General features: G+C 39.5%; 1 protein-coding gene across 3 annotated transcripts in view; it reads left to right on the forward strand.

The window, feature by feature from the left end:
- Positions 1-22,056, forward strand: part of LOC124787773 (neo-calmodulin-like) — a 120,439-nt gene that overhangs the window by 75,933 nt on the left and 22,450 nt on the right. For all 3 annotated transcript variants that reach the window (XM_047254662.1, XM_047254664.1, XM_047254665.1), the window contains 2 exons: positions 1,864-1,965; positions 11,246-11,381. In XM_047254662.1, coding sequence (XP_047110618.1) covers positions 1,864-1,965; positions 11,246-11,381 — 238 coding nt within the window. The remainder of the gene's footprint in view (positions 1-1,863; positions 1,966-11,245; positions 11,382-22,056) is intronic.

A 22,056-nucleotide genomic window follows, 5' to 3' on the forward strand; every position in this document is an offset into this window, starting at 1 on the left:
GTGCACAAAATATGGAAATTGGCTGACAAGCAAATTAATTGCCAACCAGGCTGCAAATATAGTACCATTTCAATAAATTAAGAGGTTTTCCATCTGTCTTACTGGGTGCCGTGCCATTTGCACAGTGCACATTCCTATCTATTGACGGAAACTGTACTAATTTCAAACCTAAGAGCCTTACTTTTGGAATGAGCAACTCTCAGCCAGTCACCTCTATTGGTCAGCACTTAGCTCAGCTATTTAATATATGCTACTGTCCTTTATACATGACCCTGCTATTAGTGTCATTGGTTGGCGTATTTAACCTGGTCATCCATTGAGAGGTAGACAGTGATTGGTTATTTATAAAATTATCCAGAATAACATGTGAAGACAGTTATTTAAGGGAACAATTTTTAATGTGTTGGGTTTCACAGGTATGTTTCTACAGATAGCTCTAATAACTGGCTGGATTAGACACATCTTTGGTTCAATTTAATATCTTTGATCATCCCTTAGCACAAAAAATGCAATTCCAGTCTGCTGCACATAAATCTTTTAGCTCTTCCTAGTCCTCCTTCATAACATAAGTTGATATAAATTGTCTTAGTATTAAGAGCAATTTTGATTACATGTTGTGCAATGATGATGTCTATTGTCACATTGTCACTACAGTTCAGCATTGCACATTTCTAAAGAGGAAGAAATCTGTCACTTTTATTTTGTTTGCTAGTGAGTTGCCTTCCTATAATTGTCAATGACCATGAACTGTGACTGAACAAAGTGACACTGTGATTCAGACACTGGACTAACATTGCGCAGGACAGTGGTTAACATCCCCACCACTCATTTAGGTTTTCTATGGTTTCCTTAAATCACTGACAGCAACTTTTGGGTTGTCCACAGGAAAAGATATGGTCAATTTCTTACATCATCATTCCAGAATTTAATGTTGTGCTCATCTCCAATGACTTCACCATCAAAGGAACATTAAAGACTTCCCTTCCTTCCTTCTTTAAACTGTGAAATGCATCTTATCAGTGCTAGTCTGTTTCAGAAATTTTTGTAATACAACTTTTAGAGTACAGGGGCCTTGTGTTCACAACTGTTTTCCATACTCTGGTGTGATATAAAACATTACAACTGAGGTTTTTTTTAGGTACTGTGCCAGTAAGATGACGATTCCAGCTTGCTTGGATCTGAACATTTGGCACTCCAGAACTTAACACCATTTGACTGGTGGAGGTCAGTGTGCTTTATGCCCATGGTAGTCTCAGGACCTTACACTTCCTGGTTGTTTTCTGTGCAGTCTCATGAAAACTTTGGCATATGCTACTTGATTGACATAAGAAGAAGATCTTATCATATGAATCTATGCAGAAACTGTAATCCTGTGTGCACAGCCACATATATTTGGTCTTGTGTGTGTATGTTTGCAGTGATTTTGTACAAAATTGGTAATTTTCATGTAATAAATTACTGTATATTGTGCTTCATTTTTGGTGCATTTAACACGTTGTTAACTACATGCCCATCACTTTGTCCAAATCATTTTCTAACTTTGATATCCCATGGAGCAGTCGACAAGAATATTTGGACAAGGGTTCCCTTTTGAAAGGTAACCAGTTTGACATACTATACAATACTAAGGGTTCACAGTGTTATTTTGATACATTCTGTATGTAAAAATAAAGGAAGTTTGGCTCTTTGCTTCTGTCTGTAACTCACATCACATACAACTGATCACATTCTTACTTATCTGTGTTAAGTTTCATTGTTGCTTCAGTGACAAAAAACATATTTTTTTCAATTATAATATATTGTCCTTAATACCCAGACTGTAAAGTCTTATGTTATAAATGAAATTCCCTATCAATGTTTCAGAGTTTAAAGAGGCATTCATGCTGTTTGACAAGGATGAAGATGGCACCATAACTATGGCAGAACTGGGGGTTGTCATGAGATCACTAGGGCAAAGACCAACAGGTGAGTTTCTGTTATTAGTGTAAAATTGTATTAGTGGTTCCTTGATCCACTAGATCATTTATGTGAATACTGGACTAGACACTTACTCTGGTGCCATCAGCAGTCTTTACATATGACCAGAATTTCTTTGGGTTTTGTGAAATATCATTTGACAACATTCTGCTATGATAGTCATTGAAGGCATCACACATTGCCCTTTTGACATATTTGGCTGCCAAGAAAGCAATGTGTGATGCCCTCAATGACTACCATTGCAGAATATTGTCAAATGATATTTCACAAAACCAAAAGACATCCTGTTCTTACATAAAGGCTGTTAAGGGCACCGAAGTTAGTGTGCGAATGGGACAGGAATGACATTGTTGGGAGCAAAGCAAAAGCTGAAATGTTTAACTTCATTTTCAAATGTTCCTTTACAAAGCAAAGCCCAAGAGAATTTCTCGAATTTAATCCTAGTACCTCTGAAAACAAAATAGTGAAACATGTATTAGTGTCAGTGGTATTGAGAAACAGCTGAAATCGTGAAAACTGAACAAAACTCCAGGGCCCCATGGAGTCTCTATCAGATTCTATACTGAATTTGCAGCTGAATTAGACTCTGTTCTAACTGTAAGCTATCATAGATCTCTGGAACAAAAAACCATGCCCAGTTCTTGGAAAAAAGTGCAGGTGACACTCATCTACAAGATGCGTAGTAGATGTGATCCACAAAATTACCATCCAGTATCCTTGACATCAATTTGTTGCAGGATGTTAGAACAGATTCTGAGCTCAACCATAATGAGATATCTTGAACAGAACGACCTCTTCAATGTCAACCAGTGTGGATTCTGAAAACATTGATCATATGAAACCCAACTCACACATGACATACTAACAGCTTTGGATCAAGACAGTCAGGTAGACACAGTATTTCTTGATTTCTGAAAATTGTTTGACTCAGTGTCATATCTATAGTTGTTGTCAAAGGTATGAGCTTATGGGGTATCAAGTGAAATCTGTGGCTGGATTGAAGACTTTTTGGTAGGGAGGATATGGCATGTTATCTTGGATGGAGAGTCATCATCAACTTCAGGTGTGCCCCAGGGAAATGTGTTGGGACCCTTGCTGTTTATGTTGTATATTAATGATGTTGCAAATCATAGTAACTTTCTGCAGTAATAGTAACTTTTTGCAGATGATGCAGTAATCTATAATGAAGTACTATCTGAAAGAAGCTGCATAAATATTCAATCAGATCTTGATAAGATTTCAAAGTAGTGCAAAGATTGCCAACTTGCTTTCAATGTTCATAAATATAAAAATGTGCACTTCATAAGATGGAAAAAGTGGCATCCTATGACTATAATATCACTGAGTCACTGTTGGAATTGGCCAAATCATATGAATACCTGGTTGTAACACTTTGTAGAGATACTAAATGGATTGATCACATAGGCTCAGTTATGGATAAAGTAGGTACTATGCTTCAGTTTATTGGTAGAATCCTGGGGAAGTGCAATCAGTCTAAAAAGTAGATTTCTTGAAAATCACTTGTGCAACCCATCCTAGAACATTGTGGCCTAGAAGTGTGTGGCACCTGTACCAAACAGTATTAACAGAGGATATTGAATGTGTACAGAAATGTGTGATTCCTTGATACAAAAATGTCTCTGATAAAATTTCATACCTTGCATATTTTTTGTAGAAAAGGGATGTCAAGAAATGGAAATTCAGCATCACAATAATGACATGCATAACAAGATAGTAGCTTCAATCAGTACAGAGTTTTGAATTAGAATATTTGAGGTGGGTAATTTGATTCCAAACCTAGCTATACTCTTTTCACCCAGTACTGCCGCAGTAGGCATTGTTTCTAAAATCTTATGTATTCTGCAATTACTGTATTTTTTGATGGTGACTATAATAATCAATGATCAGACATGTCAGAGACATTCATGAAAAGTAATAGTCAACTAAACAAAAATTACAGGCCATAGGACTCAGTTTCTTTGAATCATTTCAAGCATGCTCAGCAACTGGATATTGCATGTACCCAAAGTGGACAGTCCTATGTCCATTGATGCACTCAGCCAATTTAGTATGGTTATGAGTTTCTGTGCTCCATGGATTGGTGCACTATAGGTGAGTGATTGCCCTTCTTTTTGGATACTGATGTAGAATTGTCATATGTTCTGACAAGGATGTTACAGAGATGAGGAGAGTGACAAAAAACAACATTAACTTGTTTGGGGAGGATATCAGAGAGAGAAGATTTCGTTTCATGGCTTGACATTGGAAACTTATAGCTTTGGTGGAGTAAAAAAATGAGGCATTTGAAATCTTGGTGGCACGGAGTGTAAGGGATTTGGGGGGGGGGGGGGGGGGGGGGGGGGAGGGGGGGTGCATGCTTTCAAACTTTTTTTTTTTTTTTTTTAAGGGGAACTATATCAGTCAGAGGCTAAGAGGAGGGTATTGTCTGGGAAATTTGTTTGTGGATAAGATCTGTAAGGTAGTTGTAGAGGAGGAAAGCCTGAGAGTGGTTACTGGTGTAGATGTTGAAAGATTTGATGGTGAAGCAAATACATTTTCTGGGAGTGTCAAGGATGCTGGACAGAGTCATTGATGTTGAAGGAATGGCATCAGTCAAAGTGTAGGTATTGTAGATTACTTGTTACTTTTATATGAACTGTGGTCTGTATTTGGGCTTCAGAGAGGTGGAGGTCAATGTCAAGTAAGGCATCATTGGATCTGGAAAAGGAACATATGAATTTGGCTTGGAGTTAAGCACTTGCAGAAAGCTCTCCTTCACCGTGGTTCATATACAATAAACAAAAAGAATGAACACACAAAGGCATGTGAGCTCTATCACTGTTGGAAGTTTAGTGCTCTATGACTGAGAGGCCTCCCCCTTATCCCATTTTATCTTTACCCTTAACTACCTCACTTAACAAATAAATGATGTTGCAACATATGTGCCCAGTCATGGGGGCAGTTTTCTGGCTCTTGAGGAATGCTTCTTCCATGTGGCCGACAAAAAGATTGACATATGATGGGTCCATCCTGGTTCCCATAGGACTGCCTCTGGTTTATCTGTAGGCCTGGCTCTCGAAGGAGAGGTGGTTAAGGGTGCAGGTAAAATGGGCTAAGGTGGTGGCCTCTCCATCATAGAGCACTAAACTCCCAACAGTGATATGGCTCACATGCCTTTATGTGTTAGTTCTTTTTGTTTGTTGTGTATGGAGCAGTGTGCTATTATGGGTGCTGTGACTTTGAAAGTGAGCATTTTCCTGACATACTTCAAGGTAGGGCTCAATATATTAGGCTTTCTGTGCATGGGGTTGCAATGTGTCTGTGGAGGACAGTGTGTTGTTATTCCAATAGCCCTCTTCCGTAACAAAAAAATTGTTTTGAATGGCAAGTGGTGGAAGCCCAAAGTATTTTCCATATGTTGCAAGAGACTTAAAATAACCAAAGTATCCAGCCCTTGCACCTTCTGAGGCACAAATGTTTGTGATAACTCTAAGGACAAAATAGACAGAACTGAGTTTCTGTTCGAGTCGTATTACATGGTCATTAAAATTTAAGTTTTCATCAAAATGTATGCCCAGCAATTTCATGGATGTTACTTTGTCTGTGGCCTTGTCACATAATAGATAATAATGTACTTTTACAGCATTTTTGATTATCTGTGGATTTCCAAGCTCCTGCTTGATGTCTACTGGCAACATCTGAACAACTTTTGGACCAAAAAATAGATGTCTTGTTCAAAGCAGCTGATTTTACATGAGATATACATCTACATCTAAACTATGTGAATAATTTTGCGTGATTACATTGTTGATCCACAACTGGAAACCTATACCTATTCCTTCATTATTGCTTCAGGTAACACAACGATAAATTGTGTTGTTATACGTCCATTTGAGCACCAGCAATATAAAATCTAAAGTGAGCAAGGCAAGAAAAAATTTACGATCAATATAAAAAAAATGACCTCAAACTAGCAACATAAATCCAGATTGAGGCATTTGTCTATGAGATAATTAGTGATTGAATAAGGTTCTGGCTGGGATCTGGTGCAACTGCACTGCTTAATGCTTCGAATGGGATCTGTGTCTGTCAACACATGTCCTTGGCAGCAGTGTGTTATAGTGAAAATTTATTTCATTATTGTTTAATAAAACAGTGGTGTAGCTCATATTATGTAAGTTTATTTTCTCATTGTTTAAATAAAGTAAGATTAAACTGTTGTTTTTATCATAGATGACTTACCTTTGTAACATAAAGAAAGCTATTCTATACATGTGTATATGCCCACTCTTGTTATGAAAAATGACACACCACTTGAGGTTTAAGGGAGAACATGTTCTGAGATTCTAGAACAGGTGGATGTTAATGATATTGGACGGTAGTTTTGTGAATCACTTCTGCTACATCTTTTTTACACGGTTTTGACATGTTCTTTCTTCAAACTTCTGGGAACAGTTTTTTATTTGAAGAAAGATCTGTGATATGGTTGGCACAGTTTTTTTGTTTGAAGAAGGATCTATGGTATATTATTGTCAAAAGATGGGTTAACTCGTCCTCAAATTCTATGTAGAATATGTAGGGATTCCATCATGTGTTGGTGCCATGTTTAATTTTAGTAGTTTCAATTGTTTCTCAGTGCCACTGATGCTAATATCTACACCACTCATATTAGGAGTGATGCAGTAATTAAACTAGGGCAGTACTTGCAGATCCATCTTTGTAAAACATTTGAAAATTGAGTTCGGCATTTCTGCTTCTGGTTCACTACCCTTAATTTCAGTTCCTATGTCAGCCGCAGATGACTGGGCACTAACTTTAGTGCCACTAACAGCTGCTTCATATGAGGCGTCTTTCAATAAAATTTTTACAGTATGAGCTTCCAATTTATCCACTTGAATGGAACAAAAACAACATGACTGCTTTAAAAGCTGTGCTACAAAGTGATTTAAAACTTTACTGGATTTTTGTCCAAGTTAGAACTTCACTATACATAACTTCTTCACATGCAAAAAGTGACTTTTGAATTACTTGTTTTGAGATCCATGCTGGTTGCTATGGAGACTGTTCTGTTTGATATACTTCATTAAGTTTTAGCTCAGTATAGACTATCTTATAAAAAATATCAAACACCTATTAGTGGACATTAATATGGAGTGTATCCACCATTCACCCTTATCATGACTGATTTCTGGTGGAGACACTTCCATTGAGGTTTCTGAATCTCTGTGAAGCAACGGCAGGTGACATCAGACACTGGAGTCTGGAGTGGCATCAACATTGTAACTCATCCAAAAGGTGTTCCATTGGGTTTATGTCAGGACTCTGGGTGGGTCAGTCTATTTCAGGAACAAAACAATGCCTCACTGCTATTGTTGCTGGTGCTGCTGATTGTGGGTTTAAGAAGATCAAACATCTAATGTCATCAGTCTCCTAGCAACCAATACTCAGTGGGATGTGGGAAAATGCAGAGAAATCACATCCACACTGGGCTCCACACTGACCCTTATTGTTAATCCACGAGGCAGATTTGAACAGAGTCCAATGTGTCCCACTATCCTGGAAGCAGGCTCTTTAACATGGACAGCTACTTGGGCAGATACAAATGCTTTGTAGCTGCTGCTTTATGACAGAGTGCATTGACATGCTTATACAAACAGTCATTGTCTCTGCACTGTTCCTCCACTGTACACATTTCTCTACTGTTCACAATACATAAAAAGGCAAAATATCTTCATATCCTTCCACACTTAGGATTTTCTTAAGCACAATAAGGGTACCATACCCTAATCATGAAAATCTCCCTTATACTGTAACACCACCTCCTCTATACTTTACTGTTGACACTACACATGATGGCAGGTATAAAGGTCTCTATGCTTTGCTTTGGAACACATGTGGCAATACTGACCCTACGAATTATCTTAGAAGAAAGATTAAGGAAAGGCAAACCTACATTTCAAGCATTTGTAGACTTAGAGAAAGCTTTTGACAGTGTTGATTGGAATACTCTCTTTCAAATTCTAAAGGTGGCAGGGATAAAATACAGGGAGTGAAAGGCTATTTACAATTTGTACAGAAGCCAGATGGCAGTTATAAACTTCGAGGGGTATGAAAGGGAAGCAGTGGTTGGGAAGGGAGGGAGACAGGGTTGTAGCCTATCTCCAATGTTATTCAATCTGCATATTGAGCAAGCAATAAAGGAAACAAAAGAAAAGTTCAGAGTAGGTATTAAAATCCATGGAGAAGAAATAAAAACTTTGAAGTTCACTGATGACATTGTAATTCTGTCAGATAAAGCAAAGGACTTGGAAGAACAGTTGAACGGAATGGACAGTGTCTTGAAAGGAAGATATAAGATGAACATCAACAAAAGCAAAATGAGGATAATGGAATGTAGTCGAATGAAGTCGGGTGATGCTGAGGGAATTAGATTAGGATATGAGACACTTAAAGTAGTAAAGGAGTTCTGCTATTTGTGGAGCAAAATAACTGATGATGGTCAAAGAAGAGAGTCTATAAAATGTATACTGGCAAAGGCAAGGAAAGTGTTTCTGAAGAAGAAAAATTTCTTAACATCGAGTATAGATTTAAATGTCAGGAAGTCGTTTCTGGAAGTATTTGTATGGAGTGTAGCCATGTATGGAAGTGCAACGTGGACGATAAATAGTTTAGACAAGAAGAGAATAGAAACTTTAGAAATGTGGTGCTACAGAAGAATGCTGAAGATTAGATGGGTAGATCACATAACTAATGAGGAGGTATTGAATAGAATTGGGGAGAAGAGGAGCTTGTGGCACAACTTGACTAGAAGAAGGGATCGGTTGGTAGGACATGTTCTGAGACATCGAGGGATCACCAATTTAGCATTGGAGGGCAGCGTGGAGGGTAATAATCGTTGAGGGAGACCAAGAGATGAATACACTAAGCAGATTCAGAAGGATGTACGCTGCAGTAGGTACTGGGAGATGAAGAAGCTTGCACAGGAGTAGCATGGAGAGCTGCATCAAACCAGTCTCAGGACTGAAGACAACAAGTACAACAACAACAACATCAACATGCTTTGCCACACCCAAACCCTTACATCAGACTGCGTGATTCATCAGTCCAGATCACTCATTTCCAGTCATCCACTGTCCATTGGCATCACTCTTTACACTATCTCAAATGTTACTGAGCATTGACTACAGAAATGTGTGGTTTATGAGGAACTGTTCAACTATTGCATCCTGTTCTTCTTAACTCCCTGCACAGAGTCATTGTACTAGCTGGACTGTTGGTAATGCTTTGGAACTCACAAGTGATCCCTTCTGCTGTTTTCATGTGATTTCTTACAATCACTCTCCCTGTCTATCAGTACATCAGACCTGTCTGGTCTTGGTTTAACTATAGCTGCTACTTCACATTTCCACTTCACTATTACATCACAAACAGTTGACTTGGACAGCTTTAGAATGGTTGAAATGTTCCAGAATGGTCTGTACTCAAGTGACATTCAGTGACTATTCCACATCAAAGTCACTGAGCTCTCCTGACAGGCCCATCCTGCTGTTAACTCTTCTTTTCTGACAACACAATACTTCCACCTTTTTTCCTGGCAGATCCACTTTTGTGATATTTAGTGGTCAATTCTACATTACATGTTGGTGTCTGGATACCTTTCATCAGATAGTGTATGTTCTGAGATTCTCCACTGGATACATGTCAAGGATACTGGAAGGTAGTTTTGTGGGGCTCTTCTGTTATCCTTATTGTAGATTGATGTGGCCTGTGTTATCTTCAAACCAAAGGGTCTATGGTATATTATGGTTACAAGAGGGGCTAATTGAAATGCAAATTTTGTTTGTGTTACATTAAAATTATGGTATATTCTGAAATGTAGTTGAGTGAATGAATCTACGTTGTTGTTGTTGTTATGGTCTTCAGTCCTGAGACTGGTTTGATGCAGCTCTCCATGCTACTCTATCCTGTGCAAGCTTCTTCATCTACAATCTACGTTAACTATAAGGAATTGCTGGAGTGAAATGAAACAAATCTGTTTTAAAGACAGATTTCATTTCAGGTGTGGACTTTTTGTAGCAGGTAGATGCCGTTTACATTTGTGAACAAAACTGAAATGAAGTTATTGAAAACTTAAAATAAATACCAATGATTTTATGTAGAAGTTAAATTAGTGTGCCAGATATAATTTGAATATCCATCACATGCAGTGAACTACCAATCCTCTATCCTATCATGCCTTAGTCTGACTCAGACATTGAACTTATCTTGACAAGTTCCTCCTCTTCCTTATCAAAGTTTACGGGAGGCTCTCCCACATTGCTGTCACATAGGCCAAAGGGATTAAGTTCAGATACAACCCTAAGGTTGTTGTATCGATTCTCTCTGAAGTGCTAGTTTCACTGTCTCATGATAGAGCTTCTGGAGAGTTTGTAAGATGGAGTAAGGGTGGGGTACATGATGTGGTGAAGCTTTTATTGTGTCACTGAGGCATGCTCAGATGGTATAACTGCTACTGCACCACCACCGAAATGTGAAAAACCATACGGGAGACAGTCCTGCCCACTGACTTAGCTTATCACATGCAGCCATCACAGCAAATACACTGCTGAGGGTGACTTAATTAATTTTCAGTAATAATACTGATAGCATAAATCTCATAAATAATTTTCAACTAATGTGTCTTAACATCATTTGAGAAATAAATCTGAAACCCTCATTTCTCAATAAGTTTCCCAATAAATACTTCTTTAAAGTTCCTCTTAATATATTATTTCCACGAGTGCTGGTTTTGACTGTAATCTGCTGGACCTTCTGCACAATTTCACAGTTGCTGTTAACTATGCTATTTTTGTAATTTCAAAATACTCTAAATTCTGTTTTTGCCTTTTCTAATTTCCTATTTTCTTGTATGTTGTTTCATGCCACCCCTCAGGTCTTCCATTGCACTTCCTTTGGTAATAGCTCAGACATAATCAACAAACATTTTCAGAAGGTTCTTTTGGTATTACTAGATTTAAGTCCCATACTTCTTATCATGTTAAGTTTGTGTGTGTGAGACCTCAATGACTGACAACACTCCCTGTCAGCATTGTATTTAAAATTAACTGTTCTTAACTGCAACTACAATCCAAAGTTCTCTGACATTGAGAAGTGATATTTTCTTCTCTTTTCAATCATTTTGATAAATTAAAGTGATATTTTATGAATTTGATTCTGATTGTCATGTTGTAATTTTGTGCAAACCATAAAAAGTATTTTTATTTCACAGAGACAGAACTGCGTGATATGGTGAATGAAGTGGACCAGGATGGAAATGGAACCATTGAGTTTAATGAATTCCTGCAGATGATGTCAAAAAAGATGAAGGGTGCAGAGGGCGAAGATGAGCTCCGTGAAGCATTCAAGTTTGTATTTTTCAAAATCAATGCATTTTTAAAATATGATGTACGGGTGACTTTTATTTGCTGACAGCAGTAGTGTTTTGAGAGGTTGTGAAGCTGACTTTAAGAAAAACTGAACATCAGATTAACTTGTGTGGGATAAAAAAAAATTAACACCAGGTTGTAAACAAAACTAAAATATAAAAAAATAATGCTGAAAAGTTCAGTGAGGTAAACTAGTGTCCTTCAACAACTGGGTGACTAACAGGACAAATGAAGGAAGGTAGAGGGATACAACAAGAATATATTGGAACTTTAAAAATATATGGGGGACTCAGGTTGTTTTGGATTTAAATTATAAGGAGTTTGTCAAGTGGAGTATATGGACTGAATAAATTGTGTATAATGGGGATAGTGGATGTGGAATAACTATTAATAAATGTATGTAATCAATAATTGATTGATTTTCAGTTCATCATTTGTCTAATTTTGAGCCCAATTACAATTAAAATTGTGTGGATCTTAACACAGTTCCTCCCCATAGCCAAGAGGACACAGTGTCCTTCATTTTATGTAGTGACTGGTAAAGTATGACAGTATTAATATATTGTCTGACACACACACACACACACACACACACACACACACACACACACACACACACACACACACACACACACAAGATGATAAAATGGGTGAAAAATAATGTCTTTATACTTATTTCCTAGCAGAGTGCTGTGTTCCATAAAATGGCATGTTACACCTCAGTACCATATTAGGCTGTTATAGTTTAAGACAGTCATTGAACAAATACACAAAAACAGGAGTTAATTATGTGGTAAGAGGAAATATTTTCAATGAATGTCATTAGGCTACACAAGGAAAAGGTGATGATGATAGTTAATTTGTCATCAACACTGAAATTTGTAGCAGTGGAGCACTAGCTCAGTTAGGACAGAGTGAAAGAGGGAAACAGTTATCGTATTGTGGAAGAAACTGATACAACGTTTGTTGCCAGTTACTAAGGAGAACCAACAAAAAATCTAAATCAAGATATATGCAGAAATTTTGAACCTTAGCATTTGCAAATATTCCAGTGCCCTAGTGATTTTGCTACCCTGCTTACTATCTGCCCCCTGTGGAAGGCACATTATGAGCACTTATTCATGCTTCTAACAGGAACCATGACTGGTCAGTTAATTTGGAGCTACACATGTATGTATGTATATTTTGTACATTACTATTCTTGATAATCAGTGTTCAACTCAGTATATTAGTTGATGTTGCCAATTAATGTGATAATGTTCCATGATTATGGAGATGTACAGTTTTCAGATGCACTACAGTTTGATTGTCATACCATGTGCCTGATGATGAAACCATCAGAGCTTCAGAATTAGTCTTAATAAATGACTAGTGTTGAATATAGGTGTTTGGAATTAATTTCAAAATAAAGAAAATAAATTATATGAAATCCTTGTATGCCATTATCAGAAACTTCAGGATTGTCCATCCGCCTGGTGCAAGTCTTTCTGTTTAACACCACTTCACTGACTTGTGTGTCAATGAAGGTGACATGAAATGATTAGGACAACTCAGGGACCAAATGAAGAAAACCTCCGACCTGATTGATAATCGAATCTGGGACATCCAGATCTAGAGTCAGCTTTGCTAACTATTAAATCATGTTCTGTGAACTTAAAGGAATTAAATTGTTCCTCTGTGAAACAAATGTGAATCTTTTAATAGTACGTGATATCACACAAATAGAAACACAAATAAATGTCAAATAGAAACACAAAAAAATGTGTTTAGTAGATGTAGAGGTCAGTCATAAATAGAAATATATAAAAATGAATCCCAAAAAATTTTCCCTGCTCTTCATGTAATATAATTTTCACTTGTGAAATAAACTCTGAAAATGTACAAATCACACACTTAATGGAACAAACACTGTTGAACTGAAAATGAATTAAACTAATTTTAACATCAACTAATTTTTTGCAGTTTTTGCTCAACTTCATCTTTCCTTCCCCTTTACAGGGCATACACTTTTTTTTTTTTCTTCATCTTTTTAGAAACAATGGAAAGTCCGGGTAGGAATATCAACAGTATTATGAAAAGAGTAGGTTACTACTCATAATAAAGATGACATATTGAGTTGCAGCAAGCACAAGAAGATGACTGTTACACTTTTAGCTTCTGGCCAGAGCCTTCTTCAAAGAAGAAAACGTGCATATTCTCACAAGGAAGCACACCTCATGCACACAATACTACTATCTGTGCTCAGAGCAGCTGAAAATAGTGGTTGTATATGTGAGGTGTGCATGTGTTTTCTTCTTTCAAGAAGACTCTGGCTGAAAGCTATCTTGTTGTGAGTGTCTGCAGCTCAGTGTATCATGTTTACAATCTATCCTTTTCATGATATTGTTGATGTTCCATCTTATGTTTAGAGCTTGCATATTTAAGCAGGAGCAATGTCAGTAGCTTAATGTAAGATGCCGTAGTTGGTTTCAAAGCAGCAAGAAGTAATTCTTTTCATGTTCTGTAGATCACAGTAAACCTTCTATTCTTTAAGAAATTGAACTACCATCTATAAAACTGCTTTGAACACCTGTTACAAGTGAGTTAACATGTCAAATACTTGATTTTAAGTGTTCAAGTGAGGGTAAGTTTAGAAAAGGATTGAATTATTTTTAAAGTTTCTTGGAAGTCACTAGGTACTCTCATTACCAAACACTGGATGTGTATGATTAACTCGCTTCAATGTTTATGGCATCATAGCTCCTGGATTGTATGTTGTATGACAATATGATTTTGCTGGTACAGTCAGTAGCATATATGGATACCGTGTGCAAAATGTCTTGCAAATATAATTCCTAGTACAGAAGCAATAAATTAAAATGTCATGCCAGATGCTGAAGTTTATTCCATTATCAGCAAAAATGTAGTAAGTGATAAACTTTCTACCTTTCATTATGTTGTGGAGGCTTTCGGTGAGAAAAAGTTTCCTAAAGATTTGAAATGATGCATAAAGTTCATTGGAATTACTACGTGCTGTTGTTCTCAAATAGTGGAGGAATACAGTCTGGGTAATTTCCACAATGTAAGTTACCCTGTCACAAGATATACAGGATGTTCAAAATAAAGTATCGAATACCTTGAGAGGTGGTAATACTCTCTGAAACAAGGAAAATAAGTCCAATAAACATCGTTTCAGAAACACAGAGAGATAAAGACGTGTTTATAGAAAGGGCTTGTGGTGTTTGGTTGCAGATATTAGCACAGTCATTGCATTGGCACTCCATCAAATGTGTTGGCAGAGTATTGTGATATCTTACTCACAGTACTCTGTGTGCCTTTTGCACAGTTCTGTCAAACCTGGATATCGATCATGGTGTTTTACCTTCTTCCAAATGCAAATTCATTTCTGTGTTTCCTGGTTGTACATACAAATGTTTCCCTTCCACCACCTGTTAGCAATGGAAGCCTACTACTCGACAAGTGAAATGGTGGATATGATATTCTGCTATGGTTTAGCAAATGGTTGTAGCCTGTGAGGCTGTGCCCTCTACTCTGAAAAATATCCACAGCACATAGTGCCCTCTGATAAGCTGTTTGGCAAACTTTTCCAGCCTCTGAGAGATGCAGGTACCCTTGCACCTGGGAAGACTGACAGTGGAAGGCTCTACACAGTCCGCATGCCTGACACGGAGGAGGATGGGATACGTTTGGTGGAAGAAACCCCTGGGGCCAGTGTGTGATGATTAGCAGCAGCAGAAGGCATGTCTCTTTCTCTTATCTGGGGAGTACTTCATAAACAGTTGCTGTATCCATATCATCTACAGTGCATTCAGGCCCTAAGGCCACAGGATCATCATGGCAAGTGCTGGTTCTGTTGATGGCTGTAGCAGAAGTGTGCTGCAGATTCTCGGCTGACACCCAAGATTTTATTTGTGAATGAGGCAGTGTTCACAAAAAATAGCATGAATTTCCTTAACCATCATATATGGGCACATGTAAATCCCAAAACAATACAGAAAAGGGAGCATTAACAACAATTCTCCATCAGTGTATGGCGATAGATTAATAGGGCCATACTTGCTACTGCAAAGGTTAACTGGAACACACTATCTGAGCTGTGTCATTAATGCACCTTGCTGGTGGCTGTGCCATTGCATTAACAAGTACAAATGTGGTTCATGCATGATGACACACCAGCACAATTTTGTCACAATGTTCGTGAACATCTGACACAGTTATTTCAGGACTGCTGGATTGGTCAGCGGAAGCCCACACCTTGGCCTGCTCATTCCCCAGGCCCCTAGACTTTTGTTTATGAGGAATCTTGAAGGAATGGATCTATACCACCCCAATCAGTTGTGTGGGCACTACAGGGTTGTATGTTCAATGCATGGCAGCATGTACAACAACAACTGGGTATACTTCAAAGGGTTCCTTAAACTTAAACTGGCAGGCAAAGGAATGCATTGTCATCCATGGACATCATGTTGAACACCTCTTTGTAAACACTGGTTTATTGCAGAAAGTAGCATTTCCAGACTCATGTTTATTGGACTTACTTTAGAAATTATTCATTTTCAGACCCCTGTTTATTTGATTTATTTTTCTTGTTTTGATGAGTACTTACCACTTCTCAAAGTGTTCAACACTTTTTTTGAACACCCTATATTCACAGTTTCTAACTATAAGAACCATCTTACCTTTAACATTAGATTATACCTCTTAATGAGTTGATCATGATGACATTTTCAATTTTTAAATTTGGTCAATAACTGTACAAAATGCTGATTCTTTTTCTCTGAAAGCTGTTAGATAGGCAACTTGCAGGGAGGAATACATAAACTATGAAATGCAAACTGGGTTAGCCATTTAGTAACATAGATATTAATAGTAATTATTATGATGTCAAGCACATCACTCCTTGACATTTTTTTTCTTTGTGTGTGTGTGTGTGTGTGTGTGTGTGTGTGTGTGTGTGTGTGTGTGTTTTAAGAATGTGGAATGAATGCATAAGAATTTCTGTGAAACCCTGATGAAAATAAACAATGAATGACACTGAGGAAGGAAAAACAACAAAGAGGAAGGAATTAAACATGTTTTCCTAATTTTGACAAGCTACCATTGGTGGAAGTGTTTGTATGCATATCTTGTGCTACAAAAAGAACTGAAAATGAAGGAAGATGCTGTCATAGAAAATGATACTGTTCTCAAATGAAGCATAATTGCAGTCCACAGATGATATGAAAAGATTAAATGTTCAGACCATTGAAACTAAGGAGACATGTGAATGACAAAAGGCTAAACTAGTTAGTAAAATCCAACATTTCTGTGTGATGTTGTAATAAAGTATATAGCTTGTTTGTCTTAAATGAGGCAGTTATCAAGAAAACTATTGTAAACATATTAGAAGAGTAGTGTTTGTGAGAGTGATTACTAACTACCAGTACTTTGTTCACATACTCAAAGTGGATCAGAAGCCTCTACACTTTCACACTAATCTACAAGGGCTTGGAAACTGCATTCTTGCTCAACACTTGATCACCAACATTACTGATTGTGATAACATCATTCTGCATTGCCCACCTTTATTTATTTTGAATTATTCAACAATGTTTCTATTTTCTTGAATATACTAGAGGGAAACATTCCACGTGGGAAAAATATATCTAAAAACAAAGATGATGTAACTTACCAAACGAAAGTGTTGGCACGTTGATAGCCACACAAACAAACACAAACATACACACAAAATTCTAGCTTTCGCAACCAACGGTTGCTTCGCCAGGAAAGAGGGAAGGAGAGGGATAGAAGAAAGGGTATACACTCACACACACGCACATATCCATCCACACATATACAGACACAAGCAGACATATACAGAGGCAAAGAGTTTGGGCAGAGATGTCAGTCGAGGCGGAAGTGCAGAGGCAAAGATGTTGTTGAATGACAGGTGAGGTACGAGTGGTGGGAACTTGAAATTAGCGGAGATTGAGGCCTGGTGGATAACAGGAAGAGAGGATATATTAAAGAGCAAGTTCCCATCTCCAGAGTTCGGATAGGTTGGTGTTAGTGGGAAGTATCCAGATAACCTGGACGGTGTAACACTGTGCCCAGATGCGCTGACCGTGCACCTAGGCATGTTTAGCCACCACAGGGTGATCCTCATTACCAACAAACACTGTCTGCCTGTGTCCATTCATGTGAAGGGACAGTTTGTTGCTGGTCATTCCCACATAGAATGCATCACAGTGTAGCCAGGTCAGTTGGTAGATCACGTGGGTGCTTTCACACGTGGCTCTGCCTTTGATCGTGTACACCTTCCGGGTTACAGGACTGGAGTAGGTGGTGGTGGGAGGATGCATGGGACAGGTTTTACACCGGGGGCAGTTACAAGGGTAGGAGCCAGAGGGTAGGGAAGGTGGTTTGGGGATTTCATAGGGATGAACTAAGAGGTTACGAAGGTTAGGTGGACGGCGCAAAGACACTTTTGGTGGAATGGGGAGGATTTCATGAAGGATGGATCTCATTTCAGGGCAGGATTTGAGGAAGTGGTATCCCTGCTGGAGAGCCACATTCAGAGTCTGATCCAGTCCCAGAAAGTATCCTGTCACAAGTGGGGCACTTTTGTGGTTCTTCTGTGGGAGGTTCTGGGTTTGAGAGGATGAGGAAGTGGCTCTGGTTATTTGCTTCTGCACCAGGTCGGGAGGGTAGTTGCAGGATGCAAAAGCTGTTGTCAGGTTGTTGGTGTAATGGTTCAGGGATTCCGGACTGGAGCAGATTCATTTGCCACGAAGACCTAGGCTGTAGGGAAGGGATCGTTTGATGTGGAATGGGTGGCAGCTGTCATAATGGAGGTACTGTTGCTTGTTGGTGGATTTGATGTGGACGGACGTGTGAAGCTGGCCATTGGACAGGTGGAGGTCAACATCAAGGAAAGTGGCATGGGATTTGGAGTAGGACCAGGTGAATCTGATGGAACCAAAGGAGTTGAGGTTGGAGAGGAAATTCTGGAGTTCTTCTTCACTGTGAGTCCAGATCATGAAGATGTCATCAATAAATCTGTACCAAACTTTGGGTTGGCAGGCCTGGGTAACCAAGAAGGCTTCCTCTAAGCGACCCATGAATAGGTTGGCGTACGAGGGGGCCATCCTGGTACCCCTGCCTGTTACCTTTATTTGTTGGTATGTCTGGCCTTCAAAAGTGAAGAAGTTGTGGGTCAGGATGAAGCTGGCTAGGGTAATGAGGAAAGAGGTTTTAGGTAGGGTGGCAGGTGATCGGCGTGAAAGGAAGGGCTCCATCGCAGCGAGGCCCTGGATGTGCAAGATATTTGTGTATAAGGAAGTGGCATCAATGGTTACAAGGATGGTTTCTGGGGGTAACGGATTGGGTAAGGATTCCAGGCGTTCGAGAAAGTGGTTGGTGTCTTTGATGAAGGATGGGAGACTGCATGTAATGGGTTGAAGGTGTTGATCTACATAGGCAGAGATACGTTCTGTGGGGGCTTGCTAACCAGCTACAATGGGGCGGCCAGGATGATTGGGTTTGTGAATTTTAGGAAGAAGGTAGAAGGTAGGGGTGCGGGGTGTCGGTGTCGGTGGGGTCAGGAGGTTGATGGAGTCAGGTGAAAGGTTTTGTAGGGGGCCTAAGGTTCTGAGGATTCCTTGAAGCTCCGCCTGGACATCAGGAATGGGATTACCTTGGCAAACTTTGTATGTGGTGTTGTCTGGAAGCTGACGCAGTCCCTCAGCCACATACTCCCGATGATCAAGTACCACGGTCGTGGAACCCTTGTCCGCCAGAAGGATGACGATGGACTGGTCTGTTGTATAACTAGAGATGGCCAAAATGCACGCGTTAAACTCAAGTAGGCTGGCGTGAGGTCTGAAACAGGATACGGAATGAATGCTATAAAGAAAAGTACGTGGCTGCTGGAATACTTAACTTTAATCCATCATTTGTATACTTCATTCTTGATGAGACATGCTTCATACGATAACTATCAATTGCTATGTGCGCCTTGCTAGGTCATAGCCATTGACTTAGCTGAAGGCTATTCTAACTATCTTCTCTGCAAATAAACGAGGCTTCATCAGTGTTGCATCGCTAGCTAAGTCGTCCGTACAACTGGGGCGAGTGCTAGTAAGTCTCTCTAGACCTGCCATGTGGTGGCGCTCGGTCTGCGATCACTGACAGTGGCGACACGCAGGTCCGACGTATACTACCGGACCGCGGCTTATTTAAATGCTACCACCTAGCAAGTGTGATGTCTGGCGGTGACACCACACGGTCAGCGTTCAGATCACGGATAGCCTGGGCTTCAGCAGTGGTGATGTTGGGAGTAGGATTAAGGTTTTTTAAGAAGGAATGAGAGGCGAGGCTGGAAGTCAGAAATTCCTGGAAGGTTAGGAGACGGTGATTTTGAGGAAGAGGAGGTGGGTCCCGCTGTGACGGAGGATGGAACTGTTCCAGGCAGGGTTCAATTTGGATAGTGTCTTGGGGAGTTGGATCATTAGGGGTAGGATTAGGATCATTTTTCTTCGTGGCAAAGTGATACTTCCAGCAGAGAGTACGAGTGTAGGACAGTAAATCTTTGACGAGGGCTGTTTGGTTGAATCTGGGAGTTGGGCTGAAGGTGAGGCCTTTGGATAGAACAGAAGTTTCAGATTGGGAGAGAGCTTTGAACGAAAGGTTAACTACTGAGTTAGGGTGTTGTGGTTCCAGATTGTGTTGATTGGAATTTTGAGGTTTTGGAGGGAGTGCAGCTGGAAGTGGGAGATTGAGTAGATGGGAGAGACTGGGTTTGTGTGCAATGAGAGGAGGTTGAGGTTTGCTGGAAAGGTTGTGAAGGGTGAGTGAGTTGCCTTTCCGGAGGTGGGAAACCAGGAGATTGGATAGTTTTTTGAGGTGAAGGGTGGCATGCTGTTCTAATTTGCGGTTGGCCTGTAGGAGGATGCTCTGAACAGCCGGTGTGGATGTGGGAGAGGAAAGATTGAGGACTTTTATTAAGGATAGGAGTTGACGGGTGTGTTCATTGGCTGAGTTGATGTGTAGGTGAAGGATTAGGTGGGTGAGGGCAATGGATTGTTCAGTTTGGAATTGGTATAGGGACTGATGGAAAGAAGGGTTGCAGCCAGAGATGGGAACTTTAAGTGTGAGGCCTTTGGGGATAATGCCAAATGTCAGACAAGCCTGAGAAAATAAAATTTGCGAACGTAATCTGGCTAGGGTGAAGGCATGTTTGCGGAGGGGATGTAAATAAAACTTAATGGGGTCATTGTGGGGGTGTTGTGAGGGTGACATGGTATTAGAAGGTGGAAAGTGTAACATGAGGTTGATATGAAAATGAAAATAACTGGAGAAAGTAACTGGAGATCTGTTGTGAAAAAAGGCGAAAAAGTGATGGTTAAAGCTGGGCTATTTTGATCCTGTGGTGAACTTGGGTTGGTAGACAACGATGTGCACAAAGGTTAGGTGCTTGTGTTGCCGCCAAAACACGTTAAAGAGTGGAGAAATTCGGGAAAATTTCGAAAAAACTGCGTGTAAATGGATTAAAAGGAGTGGTTTTGTGGTGGCAGATTATGAAAATGAGGCTAACAATTGTCTGGCGAAGAAATATTGACGTTAAAATCTGTGGGAAGCGGCTAAAAATTATCAGTGATGTGGGAAAAATGGAAATGGAAATAAAGCGAAAGTTATCAGAACTAGACGAAATGGTTGTTTAATAGGTGAAAGGAACTGTTTGTGGACTAGAAACGGTGGATTATATAGCAGCGGGGAAGCGGAAAAAAATTTTTTGGTTATGGTTTGGAAGTGGGTGACGTATTATTGAGTGTATATAGGCGGGATAAAATTGTATAGTAGATTACGGTAAAAAGCAGAAGGTGAATGCAAAGTGAAACTACTGGCAACAACAAAAAGAGAAAATAAGACGACAGAAAAGATTTCGAAATGCAACAGTGACAATAACAAACGTAATTGTTGGGTTCAAATTAATGATATGAATATAATGGAGGGAAACATTCCACGTGGGAAAAGTATGTCTAAAAACAAAGATGATGTGACTTACCAAACGAAAGCGCTGGCACGTCGATAGACACACAAACAAACACAAACATACACACAAAATTCTAGCTTTCGCAACCAACGGTTGCTTTGTCAGGAAAGAGGGAAGGAGAGGGAAAGACGAAAGGATTTGGGTTTTAAGGGACAGGGTAAGGAGTCATTCCAATCCCGGGAGCGGAAAGACTTACCTTAGAGGGAAAAAAGGACGGGTATACACTCGCACACACACACATATCCATCCACACATATACAGACACAAGCAGACATATACAGAGGCAAAGAGTTTGGGCAGAGATGTCAGTCGGGGCGGAAGTGCAGAGGCAAAGATGTTGTTGAATGACAGGTGAGGTATGAGTGGCGGCAACTTGAAATTAGCGGAGATTGAGGCCTGGTGGATAATGGGAAGAGAGGATATATTGAAGAACAAGTTCCCATCTCCGGAAATCGGATAGGTTGGTGTTAGTGGGAAGTATCCAGATAACCCGGATGGTGTAACACTGTGCCAAGATGTGTGGGCCATGCACCAAGGCATGTTTAGCCACAGGGTGATCCTCATTACCAACAAACACTGTCTGCCTGTGTCCATTCATGCAAAGGGACAGTTTGTTGCTGG

This window comes from Schistocerca piceifrons, chromosome 3 (assembly GCF_021461385.2).
Source record: "Schistocerca piceifrons isolate TAMUIC-IGC-003096 chromosome 3, iqSchPice1.1, whole genome shotgun sequence".
Taxonomy (NCBI): domain Eukaryota; kingdom Metazoa; phylum Arthropoda; class Insecta; order Orthoptera; family Acrididae; genus Schistocerca; species Schistocerca piceifrons.